General features: G+C 23.3%; 1 protein-coding gene across 14 annotated transcripts in view; it reads left to right on the top strand.

Moving 5' to 3' along the window:
• Nucleotides 1–21,425, top strand: part of LOC138715509 (uncharacterized) — a 280,377-nt gene that overhangs the window by 243,985 nt on the left and 14,967 nt on the right. For 13 of the 14 annotated variants that reach the window (XM_069848513.1, XM_069848509.1, XM_069848506.1 and 10 more), the window contains one exon: nucleotides 16,417–16,493. The exons of the other annotated variant lie outside the window; for it this stretch is intronic. In XM_069848513.1, coding sequence (XP_069704614.1) covers nucleotides 16,417–16,493 — 77 coding nt within the window. The remainder of the gene's footprint in view (nucleotides 1–16,416; nucleotides 16,494–21,425) is intronic. 14 annotated transcript variants of the gene reach the window in all.

A 21,425-nucleotide genomic window follows, 5' to 3' on the forward strand; every position in this document is an offset into this window, starting at 1 on the left:
ATATACCATAAAGAAAATAAATAAATAAATAAATAAATAAATAAATAAATAAATAAATAAATAAATAAAATATATTATATCTATAAATGAAATAAATAAAATTATGTAAAGGAAAAAAAAATAAAAAAAATAAATATATAAATAAATGTAATAAATTTATTAACTAACAGATAAATAAATAACATAAATAAATTAAAAAACATATATGTTTAATTAAATTAAATAAATACATAAATAAAATAAATTAATAAACATAAATTAAATAAATAAATGAAGTAAATTAATAAATAAATTAAAGTTAATAAAAATGAAATAAGTAAAATAAATAAATAATTAAATAAATGAATGAAATAAAATAAAATAAATAAATATATGAAAAAAAAAGAAATAATAAATAAATAAATAAATATTGAATAAATAAATAAATTAATAAAATGAATAGAGAAATTAAATGAATAAAGTAAACAAATGAATAAATAAATAAATACAAAAGTAAATAAACAAATAAAATAAGTAAATTAAGTAAATAAATGGAATGAATTAAATAGATACATTAAATTAAATAAATTCAATAAATTAATAAATTAAATAAATAAATTAAATAAATAAGATGTATATATAAATAAAATAAAATAATCTAATTATATGAATGAAATAGAATTAAATAAATAAATAAATAAATAAGAAATAAATAAATAAATAAATTAAATGAAAAAAATGAGTAAATAAATAAATAAATAAATTAATAAATAAAATAAATTGATTAGATAAAAAAGAAATAAATAGATAAATAAAAAAATAAAGCAATTATTTAAATAAATAAATTAAACAGATTTTATAAATAAAAAAAATAAAAAATAAATAAAGAAAATAAAAACATAAATAAAATAATTAATCAAATAAATTATTTAAATAAATAAATCAATAACATAAATAATTAAATAATGAAAATAAATAAATTAAATAAATTAAATTAAGTGAAATAAATAAAGAAATAAATATATTACATAAATAAATTAAATATATAAAAGAAAATAAATAAATAAAATACATAAAATTAAAATAAATAAATAAATTACATTTAGATTAAATAAATAAATAAAATGAAATAAATAAATAAAATAAAATAAATAAATAAATAATCAAACAAGATAAAATAAATGAATAAAAAAATTGTATTAAAAATAAGATAAAATAAATAAATAAACAAAATATATTAAATAGATAAATAAGATAAAATACATAAAATAACTAAATAAATAAATACAATATATTAATTAAATAAATAACATAAATAAATTAAATAAATAGAAAATAAATAATATAAAATAAATAAAATAAAACAAATAGACTAATAAATAAAATAAATTAAATTAAGTAAATAAATAAACTAATTAATTAAATAAATTAAATGAAATGTAAAAAATAAATAAACACATAAATAAAAATAAATAATTTAATAAAATAATTAAATCAATAAATAAATAAGTAAATAAGTAAATCAATAAAATAAAATAAAATAATTAATTTAAATAAATAAAATGAAATAAATAAAATGAATAAATGAATAAATAAAATAAATAAATAAATAAATAAATAAATAAATAAATTCATTCATTAATTAATAAATAAGTAAAAGGAATTAATAAATAAGTAAAGAAACAAATAAAGAAGTAAATAAAATAAATAAATAATTAAAATAAATAAATAAATAAATAAATAAATAAATAAATAAATGAATTTAATTACATAAAACAAATCAATAAAATAAAGTACATAAAATAAATAAAGACATTAAAATAAAATAAATAAATAAGTGAATAAATGAAATAAAGAAATAAATAGATCAATAAATAAATGAAATAAACAAATAAATAAATATATTAATAAAATATATCAATCAATAAATAATTGAAATAAGAAAATAAGTAAATAAATAAATATATATATAAATAAATAAAATAAAGAAATTAAATAAAAAAATAAGATAATAAATAAATAATTAATTAAATAACTAAATTAAATTAAATTAATTAAATAAATAAAAACAAGAAATGAAATAAATGAAGTAAATAAATAAATAAAAATAAATAAAGAAATAATTAAGTGAATAAAATAAATAAATAAATAAATAAATAAATAAATAAATAAATAAATAAATAAATAAATAAATAAATAAGTAAATTATCTGTGCCATGGTGGAATGACCTTCTAACAGTACACCGCAAGAAAGTAAATGCTATGAGAAGACGCTATCAGAGAACGCAAAATAACGAAAATTTGAGACTTCAAAGGAAAACACAGTATATAGAAGTAAAACGACTATATCAATCACATATACAACAAGAGAAAACAAAGTCATGGAAACAATTCTGCTCTACAACAAGTTCAAATCCGTGGAACAAGGCATATAAAATATCAGCTGGAAAAATACGAAGTCAATGCATACTCTCAACAATACAAAAATCTAATGGCACATATACTGAAGACATGGAAAGCACACTGGGATATATGTTGGACTATTTTGTTCCTGATGATAGCGAAAAGAGTGACAGCGATCATCAAAGAGAAATAAGGAAACAAACTGTAGAACCTTCTGAAGAGAATGACGACAGAATCTTTACTGGAGAGGAGATATTTACTGTCATCAAAAACTTCAACCCGAAGAAAGCCCCTGGCGAGGACGGGATTACCAGCGAGATTCTTTTGAGGGTCTTCGAGCTTTTTCCTTCCTTTATAACAAACATTTATAAGGAATGCTTAGTGAGGGGATACTTTCCAAAGATCTGGAAAAAATCAGTTATAATACCTATAACCAAACCAGGAAAAGATCAAAGCAGAGATGTTTCTAAGTATAGACCTATAAGCCTAATTAATGTAGCGGGGAAAGTACTCGAAAAGCTTTTAATTGATAGAATACTACATAAAATTTATTCACACTCCTTGATGAATCCTAATCAATATGGCTTTAATCCACAAAAAGGAACAGTAGATGCTGCTATGGATGTTAAAAAGTTTATTTTACAAAGTATAAGAGAAAAGAACTGTGTAACTATGGTCAGTCTATGTAAGAGGTGCATTTGATGCAGCCTGGTGGCCAAGTATTCTAAAAAATCTGAAAGAACTGAAATGTCCTAAAAATCTATATAAGCTGACACAAAGTTATTTCAGTGACAGATATGCCACATTGCAGACAAATACTCATAAAGTTGTAAAGAAAGTAAACAAGGGGTGCCCACAGGGATCTTGCTGTGGGCCAGGTTATTGGAACATTATGCACAATTCCTTGTTTAACATAAATTTATCAAAACACTCCCACATCGTCGCATTTGCAGATGATCTTGTAGTCTTGACTAAAGGAGCTACACGCATAGAATCTGAAAATTATGCTAATTCAGATATTTACAAAATTCAAAATTGGGCTTATCAAAACAAAGTTGAATTCAACGATAGCAAGTCGAAAGTCTTAGTGATATCAAAAAAGAGGAAAGATCACGCTGAGAAGACTAAAATATGTCTAAATCACAAGACACTTGAACAAGTTACAGAATTGAAGTATTTAGGAATTTATTTCGACGCAAAATTCAACTTTGGGAAACACATTGATAAAATAACAGAGAAAACAACTCAAGTCGTAAATATGCTGAGTAGAACAGCGAAACTACAATGGGGTTTAGGACATCGTGTTTTGAAAATTATCTATAAAGGAGCAATAATACCGATGCTGACATACGGGTGCTCAGTTGGAGTGAAGCCCTGCAAAAACAGAAGAATCTAAATAAACTACAAAGAGTACAGAGAATAATGAATAGCAAAATAGCCAAAGCTCATAGAACACTGTCCTTTGAAGCATCTTGTGTCGTTGCCGGAGTTAGACCTATAGGTATAAGCATAGCAGAATCTGTGAAAATCTATCAAGCAACGCACGAAAGCAATGAAGACCCTGAAGATTACGACAGACCACTTCAAGTAAGATACTGGCCACATACAGCTGACAGGATAACAATAGGTGAAGTGAAGAATTCTTTCACATATGCTGTGGAAATATACACAGATGGAAGCAAAATTCAAGAGAAAGTGGGAGCAGCAGCCGCATTTTACAAATAGGGCACATTAATTCACACCATGAAGAACAGACTTCACAGTGACTGTTCAAACAATCAGGCGGAACAGATGGCCATCTTAAAAGCTATAGAAGAACTTAATAGACTAAATATCATACCAGAGGAAAGAACAGTGGCAGTTTTCACAGATAGCCAAATCACTATAGCTCTACTCAGGAACAGCCGCAACCATAGCTATATAATAGAGCTAATCAGAAACCAAGTTAAGAGACTCCAGGATCTCCATTGGCAAATTCATTTTGGATGCATTAAAGCCCATGTGGGAACGAGATGGCAGACAAGCTAGCCAAGAAAGCAGCAGCAGAAGAATATAGAGAATTAATATACACTAAAAAACCCAAAACTGCTATTATTGGAAAGATCAAAGAAGAAGGATTAGCAAAATGGCAGGAAGAATGGACTAGTGCGACCAAAGGGGCTGTCTGCAGGACCTTCTTCCCATCGGTTCGACAGAGATTAAGACAGAATAGGATAATAATGACGCCTTCAATTGCAGCTATGGTAACTGGACACGGCATACTAAAATCCTATCTCCAAAGATTTAGGATAAAAAATGATGCCACATGCTCCTGTCGTCAAGAGGCCCAAACTGTGGATCATCTAATATACAGGTGTAGAAAACTTCAGTAGCAGATGAACATCTTCAGACATCAAATAGTAATGAATCATGGAAAGTGGCCAGTTGCTCAAGATCAACTCATTTTGAAACACTACAAACAATTCAAAACATTCATACAATCAATAGACTTTAACACAATATAAACATGAACACAAATAAGTACAACACTTTGTAAACATGAATCCAAATAAGCATACAATTATAAGATTTTAAATTGTGGATCTGTGATGTGCAATTCAAATATGACTCCGTCTATTGCAATAGTGTATTGTTAAATGACTGTAACATAAAAATAACATATAAATATATTAAACATAGTATGTAATATTGCAACACTTGTAAAAATTTTTTCTGATAATGCATTTAGGCATAAGCTTTGTAACTGGCGAGCGGATTGATTCTATATAGTACATAGATAATTTAATTGTGGATGTGTAATGTGTATTTGTGATGTATTAATTAATTGTGGATTTGTAATGTACTTAAGCATAAGATTTATAATTGCTAGTTGATCATATATTGTGTAGAGTAGATAATTTTTATTTATTTTAATTTTTGGATTGTAATATCTATTTTAACCGACTCTGTATATTGCAATATGTGCTGCTATATGAATATCAACTATGAACTATAAAATATGTAACATAAACGTAGCATGTAGTATTGCAAATCTTGTATGAAATGGAACATGCTGGTTTAGCACATTAAAAAAAGTAAATAAAAAAAAGGAAAAAAAATAACTTAAATAAATAAAATAATTAAATACATAAATGAATGAACAAAGAAATACTAAATAAATAATTATAAAAATAAATAAATCAATAAATAAAATGAAATAAATAAGTATATAAATAAGTAAATAAAATAAATTTAATTAATTAATTAATTAATTAAATAAATTAAATAAGATAGAAAATAAATAAATTCAATAATAAATTAAACAATTAAATTAAATTAATTAAATTAAATGAATTAAAAAAAATAAAAAATAAAAAATAAATAAATAAAAAATATAAATAAAAATAAATAAATAAATATAATGAAATAAATAAAAAATTAATTAATTAAATACAAAAAATATAAAATAAATAAATAAATAATTAAAATAGATAATACTTAAATAAAATGAATAAATAAATTGAATTAAATAAATTAAATACCATAAATACAATAAATAATTAAATATATTAAATATATAAATTAAATAAATAAAATTAAGTAAATGAAAAATAAATAAAATAAAAAATAAATATGTAAATAAATAGAATAAATTTATTAACTAACACATAAATAAATAACATAAATAAATTAAATAAATAAAAAAATTATTTAAATTAAATAAATACGTATATAAAATAAATTAATAAATATATAAATTAAATAAATAAATTAAAGTTAAAAAAATGAAATAAGTAAAATAAATAAATAATTAAATAAATGAATAAATTAAAATAGAATAAATCAATTTATGAATAAATTCATGAATAAATATATATATATATATATATACATATATATTAAATAAATAAATTAATTAATAAAATGAACAGAGAAGTTAAATAAATAAATAAACAAATAAATAGGTAAATAAATAAATAAATAAATAAAAAACAAATAAATAAATAAAATAAACAAGGAAATTAAATAAAAATAAAGTAAAATAAATAAATACAAAACTAAGTAAACAAATAAAAAATAAGTAAATTAAGTAAATAAATTAAATGAAATAAATAGATACATTAAATTAAATATATTCAATAACTTAATTAATTAAATTAATTAATTGAACAAATAAATAAATAAAATGAATATATAAATAAAATAAAGTAAATCAAATTATATGAATTAAAACAATTAAATAAATAAATAAAATATATTAATTAAATAAAAAATAAATAAACAAATAAATAAATAACGTAATTATTTAAATAAATTAATTAATCAGATTTAATAAATAAAATAAAATAAAAAATTATTAAATAAAATAAGAAAATAAATAAATAAAATAATTAGTTAAATAAATAATTTAAATAAATCAATAACATAATTAATTAAATAATTAAAATAAATAAATGAATAAAATAAAATAAAATAAAATAAATAAAATAAATTAAATTAAGTAAAATAAATAAATATATTACATAAATAAATTAAATATATAAAAAACAAAAAATAAAATACATAAAATAAAAAATTAATTAATTAATTAAAAAAATAAATTAAATGAATAAATAAAATGAAAAAATAAATGAAATAAAATAAATAAATAAATAATCAAACAAAATAAAATAAATAAATAAATTGTATTATAAAAATTAAACAAAATAAATAAAATAAATGAATATATAAAATGAAATAAATAAATGAAATAAAATAAAAAAGTAAATAATCAAACAAAATAAAATAAATAAATAAACTGTATTAAAAAATTAATCAAAATAAGTAAATAGGATATATTAGATTGATTAAGTAAATGAAATACATAAAACAACTAAATAAATAAAATAAATAAATACAATGAATTAATTAATTAAATAATTTAAATAAATAACATAAATAAATTAAATAAATAAAAAATAAATAAAATGAAATAAATTAAATTAAGTAAGAAAAAATTAATTAAATAAATTAAATTAAATGTAAAAAATAAATAAATACATAAATAAACAGAAATAAATACATAAAATAAATAAAATAAATAAGTAAATTAATAAATAAATTTAAATAAATAAATTGAATTAAATAAATAAAATGGAATAAATAAAATACACAATTAAATAAATTAAATAAATAAATAGATAAATAAATAAAATAAATTAATTATTTAAGTAAATTAATTAAGTAAATAAAATAATTAATAACGTTAATAAATTAAATAAATTAAAAAATAAATTATATTAAATTAATTATATAAAATAAAATAAATGAAATAATTGAAATAAAATGAATATAATAAATAAAATAGATATATAAATAAAATAAATTAAATTAATTAATTAAATAAAATATCTAAAACAAATTTAATAAAATAAAATAAAGTAAATAAATAGATAAAATAAAATAAAATACATAGATGAATAAAATGGATTAAATTTGAAAAATAAATAAATAAATAAAATGAAACATATAAATTGAATTACGTAATTTAAATAATATAAATAAAATAAATAAGTAAATAAATAAATATATAAAATAAATTAATTAATTAATGAAGTAATTAAAAAATTAGTAACATAAAAAAGTAAATTTAAAAAATGAATGAAATGAAATTAATTATATAAAATAAAATGAAATAAATAAATAAAATGATATAAATAATAACAAGTTAATAACTAAAATAAAATGAATAAAATATATAAAATAAAATAAATAAATCAATAAATTAAATTAAATTTGAAAAATAAATAAATAAATGAAAAAATAAATAAATAAATAAATTCATTAATTACGAAATAAATAAGTAAGAGGAATAAATAAATAGATAAAGAAACAAATATAGAAGTAAAAAAATATATAAAATAAATAAATTAATTAATAAATTAAATTACAGAAAATAAATTAATAAAATAAATAAAGACTTCAAAATAAAATAAATAAATAAGTGAATAAATGAAATAAATAAATAAATAAATAGATAAGTAAATAAATGAAATAAACAAATAAATAAATTAAATACATAAATCAATCAATAAATAATTAAAATAAATAAATAAGTAAATAAAGGAAGAAATAAATAAATAAGTAAAACAAAGAAATTAAATAAAAAAATAAGATAATAAATAAATAAAATAATTTATTAAATAACTAAATTAAATTAAATTAATTAAATAAATAAAATAATAAGATCAAATAAGTGAAGTAAATGAATAAATAAATAAATAAGTAAATAGTAAATTAAAGAAATAAAATAAATAAATAAGTAAATAAATAAATAAATAAATAAAATAAATAATAAAATAAAATGAATTAAAAATAAATAAATTGAATTAAAAAAATTAAATACAATATAATTAACTAAAATATATTAAATATATGAATTAAATGAATAAGATTAAATAAATAAATCAATAAATATATAAGTTGATTAAATATATAAATAAATAAAATAAATTATTTAAGTAAATAGATACATTAATTACATAAATTAAATAAATTCTATAAATAAAAATAAATTAAATTAAATTAATAAATAAAATAAATTAAATAAATAAAATAAAATAATCAATTAAATAAATAAATAGAATAAATAAATAAAGCAAATAAATAAATTAAATTAAATAAATAAAATGGAATAAGTAAAAACAATTAATAATTGAATAATTGAAATAAATAAAATAAGTAAATTATATATATATGAATAAAATGAAATAAATAAAATAATTAAAGAAACAAATAAATTAATTAAATAAATATACGTATAAATAAAATAATAAATATTTTAAATAAATTATATTAAATAAATGAAATTTAATTATATAAATAAAATAATTAAAAAATAAAATAAAATAAATAAAGAAAATAAATAAAAAATTAAATAAAGAAAATAAAATAAATTAATAAAGTAAAAGATATAAGTTAAAACAATTAAATTAAGTCAATAAATAAAATAAAACAATCAAATAAGTAAATAAATAAAAAATAAATAAATAAATATTAATTAAATAAATTAAAGAAATAAATAATATAATAAAATAAATGAATCAAATTAAATATATAAATTAAATAAATAAATAAATAAATAAAGTCAATAAATTAATTAAAAAATATAAATAAATTATCTAAATTAATTAAATAAATTAATGAAATGAATAATTTTTTTTTCTTTATTGTGCTAAAACAGCATGTTCCATTGCATACAATATTTGCAATACTACATGCTATGTTTATGTTACATATCCAAAATTTAAAATAAATAAAAATTATCTACTCTGCACAATATATGATCAGCTAGCAATTATAAATCTTATGCTTAAGTACATTACAAATCCACAATTAATTAATACATCACAAATACACATTACACATCCACAATTAAATTATCTATGTACTATATAGAATCAATCCGCTCGCCAGTTACAAAGCTTATGCCTAAATGCATTATCAGAAAAAATTTTTACAAGTGTTGCAATATTACATACTATGTTTAATATATTTATATGTTATTTTTATGTTACAGTCATTTAACAATACACTATTGCAATAGACGGAGTCATATTTGAATTGCACATCACAGATCCACAATTTAAAATCTTATAATTGTATGCTTATTTGGATTCATGTTTACAAAGTGTTGTACTTATTTGTGTTCATGTTTATATTGTGTTAAAGTCTATTGATTGTATGAATGTTTTGAATTGTTTGTAGTGTTTCAAAATGAGTTGATCTTGAGCAACTGGCCACTTTCCATGATTCATTACTATTTGATGTCTGAAGATGTTCATCTGCTACTGAAGTTTTCTACACCTGTATATTAGATGATCCACAGTTTGGGCCTCTTGACGACAGGAGCATGTGGCATCATTTTTTATCCTAAATCTTTGGAGATAGGATTTTAGTATGCCGTGTCCAGTTACCATAGCTGCAATTGAAGGCGTCATTATTATCCTATTCTGTCTTAATCTCTGTCGAACCGATGGGAAGAAGGTCCTGCAGACAGCCCCTTTGGTCGCACTAGTCCATTCTTCCTGCCATTTTGCTAATCCTTCTTCTTTGATCTTTCCAATAATAGCAGTTTTGGGTTTTTTAGTGTATATTAATTCTCTATATTCTTCTGCTGCTGCTTTCTTGGCTAGCTTGTCTGCCATCTCGTTCCCACATGGGCTTTAATGCATCCAAAATGAATTTGCCAATGGAGATCCTGGAGTCTCTTAACTTGGTTTCTGATTAGCTCTATTATATAGCTATGGTTGCGGCTGTTCCTGAGTAGAGCTATAGTGATTTGGCTATCTGTGAAAACTGCCACTGTTCTTTCCTCTGGTATGATATTTAGTCTATTAAGTTCTTCTATAGCTTTTAAGATGGCCATCTGTTCCGCCTGATTGTTTGAACAGTCACTGTGAAGTCTGTTCTTCATGGTGTGAATTAATGTGCCCTATTTGTAAAATGCGGCTGCTGCTCCCACTTTCTCTTGAATTTTGCTTCCATCTGTGTATATTTCCACAGCATATGTGAAAGAATTCTTCACTTCACCTATTGTTATCCTGTCAGCTGTATGTGGCCAGTATCTTACTTGAAGTGGTCTGTCGTAATCTTCAGGGTCTTCATTGCTTTCGTGCGTTGCTTGATAGATTTTCACAGATTCTGCTATGCTTATACCTATAGGTCTAACTCCGGCAACGACACAAGATGCTTCAAAGGACAGTGTTCTATGAGCTTTGGCTATTTTGCTATTCATTATTCTCTGTACTCTTTGTAGTTTATTTAGATTCTTCTGTTTTTGCAGGGCTTCACTCCAACTGAGCACCCGTATGTCAGCATCGGTATTATTGCTCCTTTATAGATAATTTTCAAAGCACGATGTCCTAAACCCCATTGTAGTTTCGCTGTTCTACTCAGCATATTTACGACTTGAGTTGTTTTCTCTGTTATTTTATCAATGTGTTTCCCAAAGTTGAATTTTGCGACGAAATAAATTCCTAAATACTTCAGTTCTGTAACTTGTTCCTTATTTAATTTAATTAGTTAATTAATTTGTTTTTTATTTTATTTTTATAATGCATTTATTTTATTAATTTATTTAATTAATTTAATTAATTTATTTATATATTTTAATTAATTTATTTGTTTTATTTATTTATTTAGTTTATTGATTTAATTTAATTCATTTATTTTATTTTATTATTTATTTCTTTAATTTAATTAATTATTGTTTATTTATTTATTTATTTAGTTTATTTATTTACTTATTTGTTCGTGTTATTTTATTTATTTACTTAATTTAATTGTTTTAATTTATATATTTTACTTTATTAATTTATTTTATTTTGTTTATTTAATTTTTTATTTATTTTATTTAGTTATTTTTTATTTATTTTAATTATATAATTAAATTTAATTTATTTAGTAAAATTTATATAAAATATTTATTATTTTATTTATATGTATATTTATATAAATATTTATTTCATTACTTTATTTAATTAATTTATTAATTTTATTTTATTCATTTATTTATTTAATTTACTTATTTTATTTATTTCATTTATTTAATAATTAATTTATTTTACTTATTCCATTTCATTTATTTAATTTAATTTATTTATTTGCTTTATTTATTTATTTAATTGATTTTATTTATTTCATTTATTTTATTTTATTAATTTAATTTAATTTGTTTTTTATTTATAAAATTTATTTAATTTGTTTATGTTATTTATTTATTTATTTACTTAAATAATTTATTTTATTTATTTATATATTTATTCAACTTATTTATTTATTTATTTATTTAATCTTACTCATTTAATTCATATATTTAATATATTTTATTTATTTATTTATTTCATTGTATTTAATTTATTTAATTCAATTTATTTATTTTTAATTTATTCTATTTTATTATTTATTTATTTAGTTTATTATTTATTTATGTAATTATTTATTTGTTTAATTTATTTAATTTACTTATTTATTTATTTTAATTTATTTATTTACTTCATTCATTTTATTTTTTTTTTTTATTTATTGAATTAATTTAATTTAATTTAGTTATTTAATTAATTATTTTATTTATTTATTATCTTATTTTTTTATTTAATTTCTTTATTTTATTTATTTATTTATTACTTTATTTATTTATTTATTAATTTTTTATTTTATTTATTTATTGATTGATTTATTTAACATATTTATTTATTTGTTTATTTCATTTATTTATTTATCTATTTATTTATTTATTTCATTTATTCACTTATTTATTTATTTTATTTTAAAGTCTTTATTTATTTTATTTACTTTATTTTATTGATATATTATATGTAATTTAATTAATTAATTAATTAATTGATTTATTTTATTTATTTATTTTATTTACTTCTTTATTTGTTTCTTTATCTATTTATTTATTCCTTTTACTTATTAATTAATTAATTTATTTATTTATTTTATTCATTTATTTATTTATTTTTCAAATTTAATTTAATTTATTGATTTATTTATTTATTGACTTCATTTATTTTAATTTATTTTATTTTATATATTTTATTTATTTTATTTTATTTATTTATTTTATTTTATGTAATTAATTTTATTTCATTCATTTTTTAAATTTATTTTTTATGTTATTAATTTTTTTAATTACTTCATTAATCTATTTAATTAATTTATTTTATTTATTTTACTTTATTCATTTATTTATTTAATTTACTTATTTTATTTATTTCATTTTATTTATTTTATTTTTATTGATTTATTTATTAAGGTATTTATTTATTTAATTTATTTAATTTATGTATTTGTATTTTATTTTATTTATTTTATTTAATTTATTGTTTAATTAATTTATTTTTTAAATTTAATGATTTATTTAAGTTTAATAATTTATTTATTTAATTTTATTTATTTCATTTATTTATTTAATTCATTTAATTTAATTTATTTTATTTTATTTATTTCATTTATTTAATTTATTTAATTTTTTATTTATTTGATTTATTTAATTTATTTAATTTTTTATTTATTTAATTAATTCAATTTAATTAATTCATTTACTTATTTATTTATTAAATTTATTAATTTATTTACTGATTTATTCATTTGATTTAATTAAGTAATTAATGTAATGGATTTATTTAAATTATTTATTTATTTATTTTATTATTCAATTGTATTTATTTATTCTATTTAATTTATTCAATTTAATTAATTAATTGATTTATTTATTTATTCATTTATTTATATATATATATATATATATATATTTATTTATTCGTTTTATGTATTTTATTTATTGAATTTATTGAATTTATTTAGTTGATTTAATTAAATTAATTAATTAATTAAATTTATATCAATTTATTTATGTGAACGTTATCTCCCCGTTCATTCTGCAGGTTTTTTTTTCTAAAAAATTTGTCCCCTTTTTACTCAGTATGCTCCATTGCACTAATGCAATTCTACACATATTTTTTGTTACTCTGTTTTTACATTGTCTGAACTTAAAACAAAAATTAATAGTAAACTATTTACAATATTTACAAGGATGTAAAGTCAGCTGACTGAATAGAGTTTATGAATTATTTAAAATTATCAATACTAATACTATTTTAACTGGAGTAGTATTTTACCATTTACAATATAATACACTGCCGTGAAGTCTATTGACTTGAATTGCTTACTAACTACTACTACTCCTGAATATTAATACTAATACTAATACTAATTTTAAGTAGAGTATTTCACTTCTAGCCTGTATAAATTGTACTTATTTTGTACAGAACAACAACCATTAGGAGCCAAAGTAATCGTATTGTTAAAAATAACATTACTGTTTACCTTTTTAAATAATCTTAATAAATAATATTGCAACTGATTAGAATAATTAAAAAGCATGCAACTATTGTTTTAGAGGTAGGCCTATACATTTTTTTTTAGTTTAAAGTACAAACGTCATAATGGACTGTATGTACTAATTTCCTATTTTGTTTCATAATGAATTGTAATTATATTTTTGAATTTGTTTACATTATGATATTTCACATTATACATTACGTCTATTTCCTTCGATGTCACTGTGTCCATTGTTCATTTATTTGTTACTAGTCAAATTACTGCAAGTTCGAAATACAAAAATAAATGTATTAAAGTGTCAAATTATTTGTATTCCTATTTGAAGTAAACATATTTTTGTAATTAAACAAAATAAATATCCTTCAATATTATTACTCTGTTTGTATACTGAGAAAATGTTAACGAGTAATTGTGCGATGAAATGTACCTGGTGTTATTTGGAGATCGTATTTTCTTCCTCCTTACCATTTCTTTCTGTGTCAGATTTCTGTTCTAAAGAATTCGCGATCTTACATGAACTTATGTAATATCGATTATTGGGTTATACAAATCGAACAAGATTCAGTCAATATGTGACGAGAAAGAGTTACGACGTAATCAAATGGTGAAGTTGTGACGTATACTGTTTAACACTGGTATAGAAAAACGCCAGCTATATAGCGTTTATTGGTAAGAAACATATACATGGCTTGTGCACGTCTTGTTCTGTGAAAAACTATAACATTGTTTAACGTATCTATAAGCAACTTTTATTAGTAAAACTCTGAAAGTTTAAAATATAAACGATGCTTATAAATTTACTGCAAGTTCAGAAGAATGAAGAAAATATATGTTACATTGTCGAATCAACTGTAAGAGTACTTGCAAACACTTTTTTTTTTTTCAATAAGACAACGTAAATTTTCTTCAATTGTTACTCGAAAAACGTCAGTTTCATGTAAGTGCGCCTGGTGTTGTGTCTACTCTGCAATACATCAGGCGTAACCGCTCGACAACCGAGTATCCGGTCCGATCTTCATTCTAGCCGCATGGATGAATATATAATAGGATGCGAAACTTACTGAGTTTCCAGTAACACATACTAGAGGCGCTGTTGTAGAAACTGATCTTGCTGTCACCTGTTTGAAGGATGGGTGTTATTACATCTAGCAGCGCACCAAATAGCTAAAAGAGTAACTAATTACTCCATGCATTTAGCAGCGCACCTGGTGACGAAAATGTTAAACTGTGCAGAAAGTATTCCCTCCCATCCTCATCGATATTCAAAACTAACCCAATTTAAAATAAAACATTTACATTTTTATTCCACAGCATCTTCTACTGAAAATTCTTACCGGAGCCAACAGGAAGATAAAAGAGACGATCTATTTTACCCTACCCGATTAAAATATAACCAGACAGAGACAAAAAATAAAGCAAAAGGTTAGATAATTGGGATTGTATTCTTTGGGTATTTATTGTACAGCGCAATGGAAAAGTCTGCAAAAACTACTTAGATAGTTCAATTTATTATATTACTATTACTTTACAATCCATTCAACAACACTATTTTTACAACGTCCATAAACATCACTGTTTAACATGCACTGCTTATACACATGTAGTATCACTTTATGTTCACTTATTAGCAAGTTTCTGTCTGCCATCTTGTTCTTCGAGCAATATCTCGAACGGATAAATAGAGAACTCGTAATTCTCAACACGTAGTTCTAATGTTCACCACCTACGACGTTGGGCGCTGACCGCAGTTTCGCATCCTATTATATATTTATCCATGCTAGCCGGTTGTAGCTCCGACCGGTCGCATCTAAACCGGTTGTAAGCGCTATTTTGCAGGTCTCTAGTCTGTAGGCTCTATCTTAAAATGAAGACAATATTTTCAATGAGATAAAATAGAGACTGGAGTACTATCTAACTAGGCGAAGTACATTATGGTCGAAATTTGCTTAAGAATATGATATGATTAATACTATAGAAAAACTGATATCAAAAGAAAACAGATGGCTGAGATGTGTTCAGCTGTTGTAATATATTTTAATCACAAATGGAGAAATATTTAACATAACTTACTGTTGAGTACTACCGATATTATAGATTTAGTAATGCATGTCAGAGAAATGCCTAGTGTGTGTACTCATATTGTAATTGCGGTTTTATATTTTACAGCACGGGAGAAAGGCTGTCTTCCTGGGGTACAGTTGACATCGATGGCCATTTCTTGACGTACAATTTCTCGACACACCGTATGTATTAATAAAATGCTTTGCTATATTCTACATTATTGTAAATGAAGAAGAATATACATGGAATTTATTCTCTATCAAAACTGTAGACTGTATTCCTGTGCGAAATACGATATTCCATCACATTGTTTATATAATTTGGAAGTCTTCATAAAATTTCACCTATCCTAGTTAATGATTCCATATCATTTTTCCTAAATCCATTTTCCTAACGTTCATTATACCTAACAGTTATTTCCCCTAAATATTTCCTAAACCCCACATTTCGTAAATCTCACGTTTTCCTAAAACATAATTTTCATAGCAGTCTAAAGGAAATAAATACGAATAGTAACACAAATTTATTAAAACACTAGCCGTACCCGTGCGCTCCGCTGCACCTGTTAAAATAGATATAAAGTCATTACATAATTAAAATAGGACGTTTGATCCAGGGAACATTCGTGTTTGATAGAAGGATAAATCGTTTAATATGTTACTTAATTGAAATTGTATTTAAATAATTAAAATGCGATCATTTTGGTCCAGAGACACTCATTTGGTGCAATGACAATTCCTTTAACATGTTTCTTATTTGTTATTACACGCAACTATAGTTTAATGAAGATTGACATATCATTTAGTTTTAATGTGTAAACTTTATATTACTTGCTATATGGTTCCACTGAATTATGGTAATAACTTAATTTTATTCCTTGTTTTCTACGTCTTCAGTAAATGGCGCTTGGCCCACTATGGTTCTGAACCCTTTAAATAACTTAAATAGTGATACAGCATAAACAGTGATATGTAATTATATTTCTTTCTTTCGAAAATGTAAGAATTCACGATCTCCTATGTACCATTGCCATGGAATGAATAAATGTGTTTTTTCTTCCTACTCAAAAAGTTTATATTTTGCACATGGGAATTACTGCAGGAACAACAACGCTATAATCTGAGGCGGCGGTGAAAACGTATTGTATTGTTATTTTAAAAGTCTATCAGAGCTACCAAATTTTGCATAGAATAAAACTTATCGGAAATCATTTTTAAAGAAACTTTTGTTATGTAACATTTTCCACAAAAAAAAAAAAACAGTAATAAGCGAGATATTTCGATTTAATTCAGGCCCCGTTAAATGAAGTATTTTGAATGCCATATAGCCTAACATCTAAATTACAACGAACTTAATTTATATTTCAATTTTCATCGAAATTCGTTCAGCCATTATGGCGTGAAAAGGTAACAAACATCCAGACAGACAGACATACAAACAAAAATGTCAAAAAAAGCGATTTTCGGTCTCAGGATGAATAATTATATATGTTAACACCAATTATTTTTGGAAAAGCGAAAATTACCAGAAAATTTTCTGCTACATATTTATTATTATATTATATTATATTATATTATATTATATAAAAAGTGCGTTGATAACGGATTTACTCCGATAAGAAAGTTTTTAATTTGTTGTGGGAGCTCTTGAATCTCAGAAGCAACAACTTTTACAACAGCGCAACATAATCTGCTTGGCTCATTACCCAATTTTTTTTGCATTGCATTTATTGCATATATAGTATATTTTATGTATTTTAACACGATTCGATTGAGCACAGTTAAAATTTGAATTATAAAATAATGGATTGCTAAGCTAACGTACTATTACTGCATACTAAATCAATACACTCTCGTTGTTCGTTAATTCTCTGAGATTAAAATGAGTGTGTACATAAATATTATTTTAAGAAATACAGAAAACGAATGTACAAAAAAGCCTATCATAGGAAGCTATTTTAATCTTACCTGTCCTCGATTTACTAAGAAGTTACTGTAATAACATTATAGCAGTATGTCCATCTAGAGAAACTACACTTTCCAATGGTGAAATAATAATTAATTATACAAATCGGTTAATTTAGCTTCCGATATTACTCCATACAAACACAGAAACATTGCCTGTAGGCTAAGTTTAATAGCTTTCGATTGTTGCTGTCCAAGGCCCCTTTTTCGATTGTTGTTGTCCAAGGTCCCTTATAGACGAAGTCATTTGTTATTTCATTGCACCGTCTTAGATGGCATTATTTTAATTTTAAAACTCATTTATATCATTAAATAGCAGTCCTATCAAAATTTTGTAAAGAATAAAACTTATCGGAAATCATTTTTCAAGAAACATTTGTTATGTAACATTTTTCACAAAAATCAATAATAAGCGAGATATTTCGATTTATTTAATTCAGGCCCCCTTATAACCCCCCTTTTAAATAAAGTATTTTGAATGCCATATAGCTTAAAATCTAAGTTACAACGAACTTAATTTATATTCCAATTTTCATATAAATCGGTTCAGCCATTATCGCGTGAAAAGGTAACAAACATACAGACAGACATACAAACAAAAATTAAAAAAATGCGATTTTCGGTTTCAGGGTGGTTAATTATATAATTATTTTTGGAAAATCGAAAATTACCAGAAACATTTCGGCTACAGATTTATTATTAGTATAGATTGGAATTGAATCGAAACTGTTTCGGCCTCTAAATGTTGGTATATTATGGCATATGGTTCGCTCGTAATCAAGTTTGCTGTTGTCATCTTCATATCTTTGATACTGGCCAGCGAGGAGCGCAGACGATTTTGCCGTCACTCGCTTCCTCTTCGGTCTTACTGGTACACTCTTCCAAGTGCAAAGTCTGCTAGTATAGACTCTGTATCATCTTGCTTTTTCTGCAGTTCGTTTAAAGAGGCGTAACGCTTCCGGTGGTGTTTGCCTACAACAATGGTCAGAAAACGGTTGTGCCAGCTCTCACTTTGTTCGTTTTATGTGAGTTTTGTAGTGTTGCACCGTACCGGTTCCACAGAGGAACAGAATATCGTGGTGCTACGGCTCCTCTACGACTTCTTGCTCTGATGTCATTGATGTATAAATGCCTAGCATTTCTTCCTGCACGTCATCTCGCATGTCTTCAAACGTGTCAGCTACGTCATCGGGCAGCACAAATGCTAAGGCAACCAACATTTTACTCGCTACTTTCACCGTCTTTTTTTTCACCATTGTTGTACGCGTCTCATAGCCTTTCCTGCTGAATCTTGCGGTGTTATCGCCGCGCCAGCCGGAGTAACGACCGGCGAGTCTTTGACATTTATAAGTCATTGTTTGTCGCTTGTGACTGTGGTTCTTTCAGTCCCACCGCTCCAATCATATTCTACAAAAAACGGTTGCCGCCAATGGCAATCCAGGATCGCTTTAGAACAGTATGCAATCGACAGGTCTGTTATTGTTGTTAACCTTTTCTTTGATCTGCCGGTCGTTACTCAGGCTCGCGCGGCGATAATACACAGATTGCGCAAATTGAAAAGACAACAGTTAGTTGGCGTAGTTGGAAATATTTTCTGACAGCTATTTATAATTTACTTCTCAAAGTCGGTCATTATTTTGTTTGGTAGATTTACTACTGCGCGATGAAGGTGTACAGGGTTCAAGACTTCTCGTAGGACTATTGTGTACAGCGCTTGCTCGTTTGAAGAGAACAAAGCAAAAATCAAGGGTATTGGAACCTCCATGTCATCATGTTCTGGTTACCGTCCAGGTCTTCTCACAATCCCTATGATTGTAAATAATTGTGTGAATAGATTAGGGTTCACCTTGACGGTACCGTCTATAAACCAAACAGAACTACGTATGAGGAGCCCCAGATTTCGTTTAGTGCCGAACATAAGCATTCTTGTATTACAGACACTAGTAGAACATATATGGTCTTTGGTATTAAAATATACAACAGTTTGCCTGATGACATCAAATATACAAAAAATTCTCTGAAATTTAAGAATTATATAAAAACGAAATGAATAAAATTGTGTCCCTACAGTCTTGAGGATGCACGCATGGGCCGTTGAAATGAATAATGTTTTTTTTTATATTTCACTTATCTTACATTAAATTGAAATTGTATATATTTGACCATGTCTATGCATACATTATGCCATTGACAATAAAGTTTTATCTATCTATCTATCTATCTATCTATCTATCTATCTATCTATCTATCTATCTATCTATCCATCCATCCATCCATCCATCCATCCATCCATCCATCCATCCATCCATCCATCCATCCATCCATCCATCCATCCATCCATCCATCCATCCATCCATCCATCCATCCATCCATCCATCCATCCATCCATCCATCCATCCATCCATCCATCCATCCATCCATCCATCCATCCATCCATCCATCCATCCATCCATCCATCCATCCATCCATCCATCCATCCATCCATCCATCCATCCATCCATCCATCCATCCATCCATCCATCCATCCATCCATCCATCCATCTATCTATCTATCTATCTATCTATCTATCTATCTATCTATCTATCTATCTATCTACCTATCTATCTACCTACCTACCTATCTACCTACCTACCTACCCACCCACCCACCCACCCACCCACCCATCCATCCATCCATCTTACTGAGGGAGATTTCGTTTATACGCACTCTTGTATTATCACTGACGGGAGTCGAACAAAAGAAACATATTTCCATTTATTGTACGCTGATATCGCACAGGAATTTCCTCTAAGTCTCCCAAAGATGTGGCGTTGTGTGGCACACCACGTCTCCTAACTAATTAAGCATTTACTTTGCCATTCGTAGTAATAAAAATAAATATTTTATACATTACCGATATGGCGTACAGTTGAATCATATTTCTTTCGCTATAACTGGACGAGTAAAAAATAACATAGATACACCAAATATTAATATTATTGCCACGAGTCACTTATTAATAACCTCTCTCTACCATATTGATTCTCAATCAAGTAGCGAGCACATAAAGTGCGATCGGAAGATTAAAATAATTCCTGCTTTAGTCGGACCTTGAGTGAAATGTGAATTGAGGTCTAAGGATCATATTGTTGTTGGCACGTCAAGATAAA

Source organism: Periplaneta americana, chromosome 15, assembly GCF_040183065.1.
Source record: "Periplaneta americana isolate PAMFEO1 chromosome 15, P.americana_PAMFEO1_priV1, whole genome shotgun sequence".
In the NCBI taxonomy this organism is placed as follows: Eukaryota; Metazoa; Arthropoda; class Insecta; order Blattodea; family Blattidae; genus Periplaneta; species Periplaneta americana.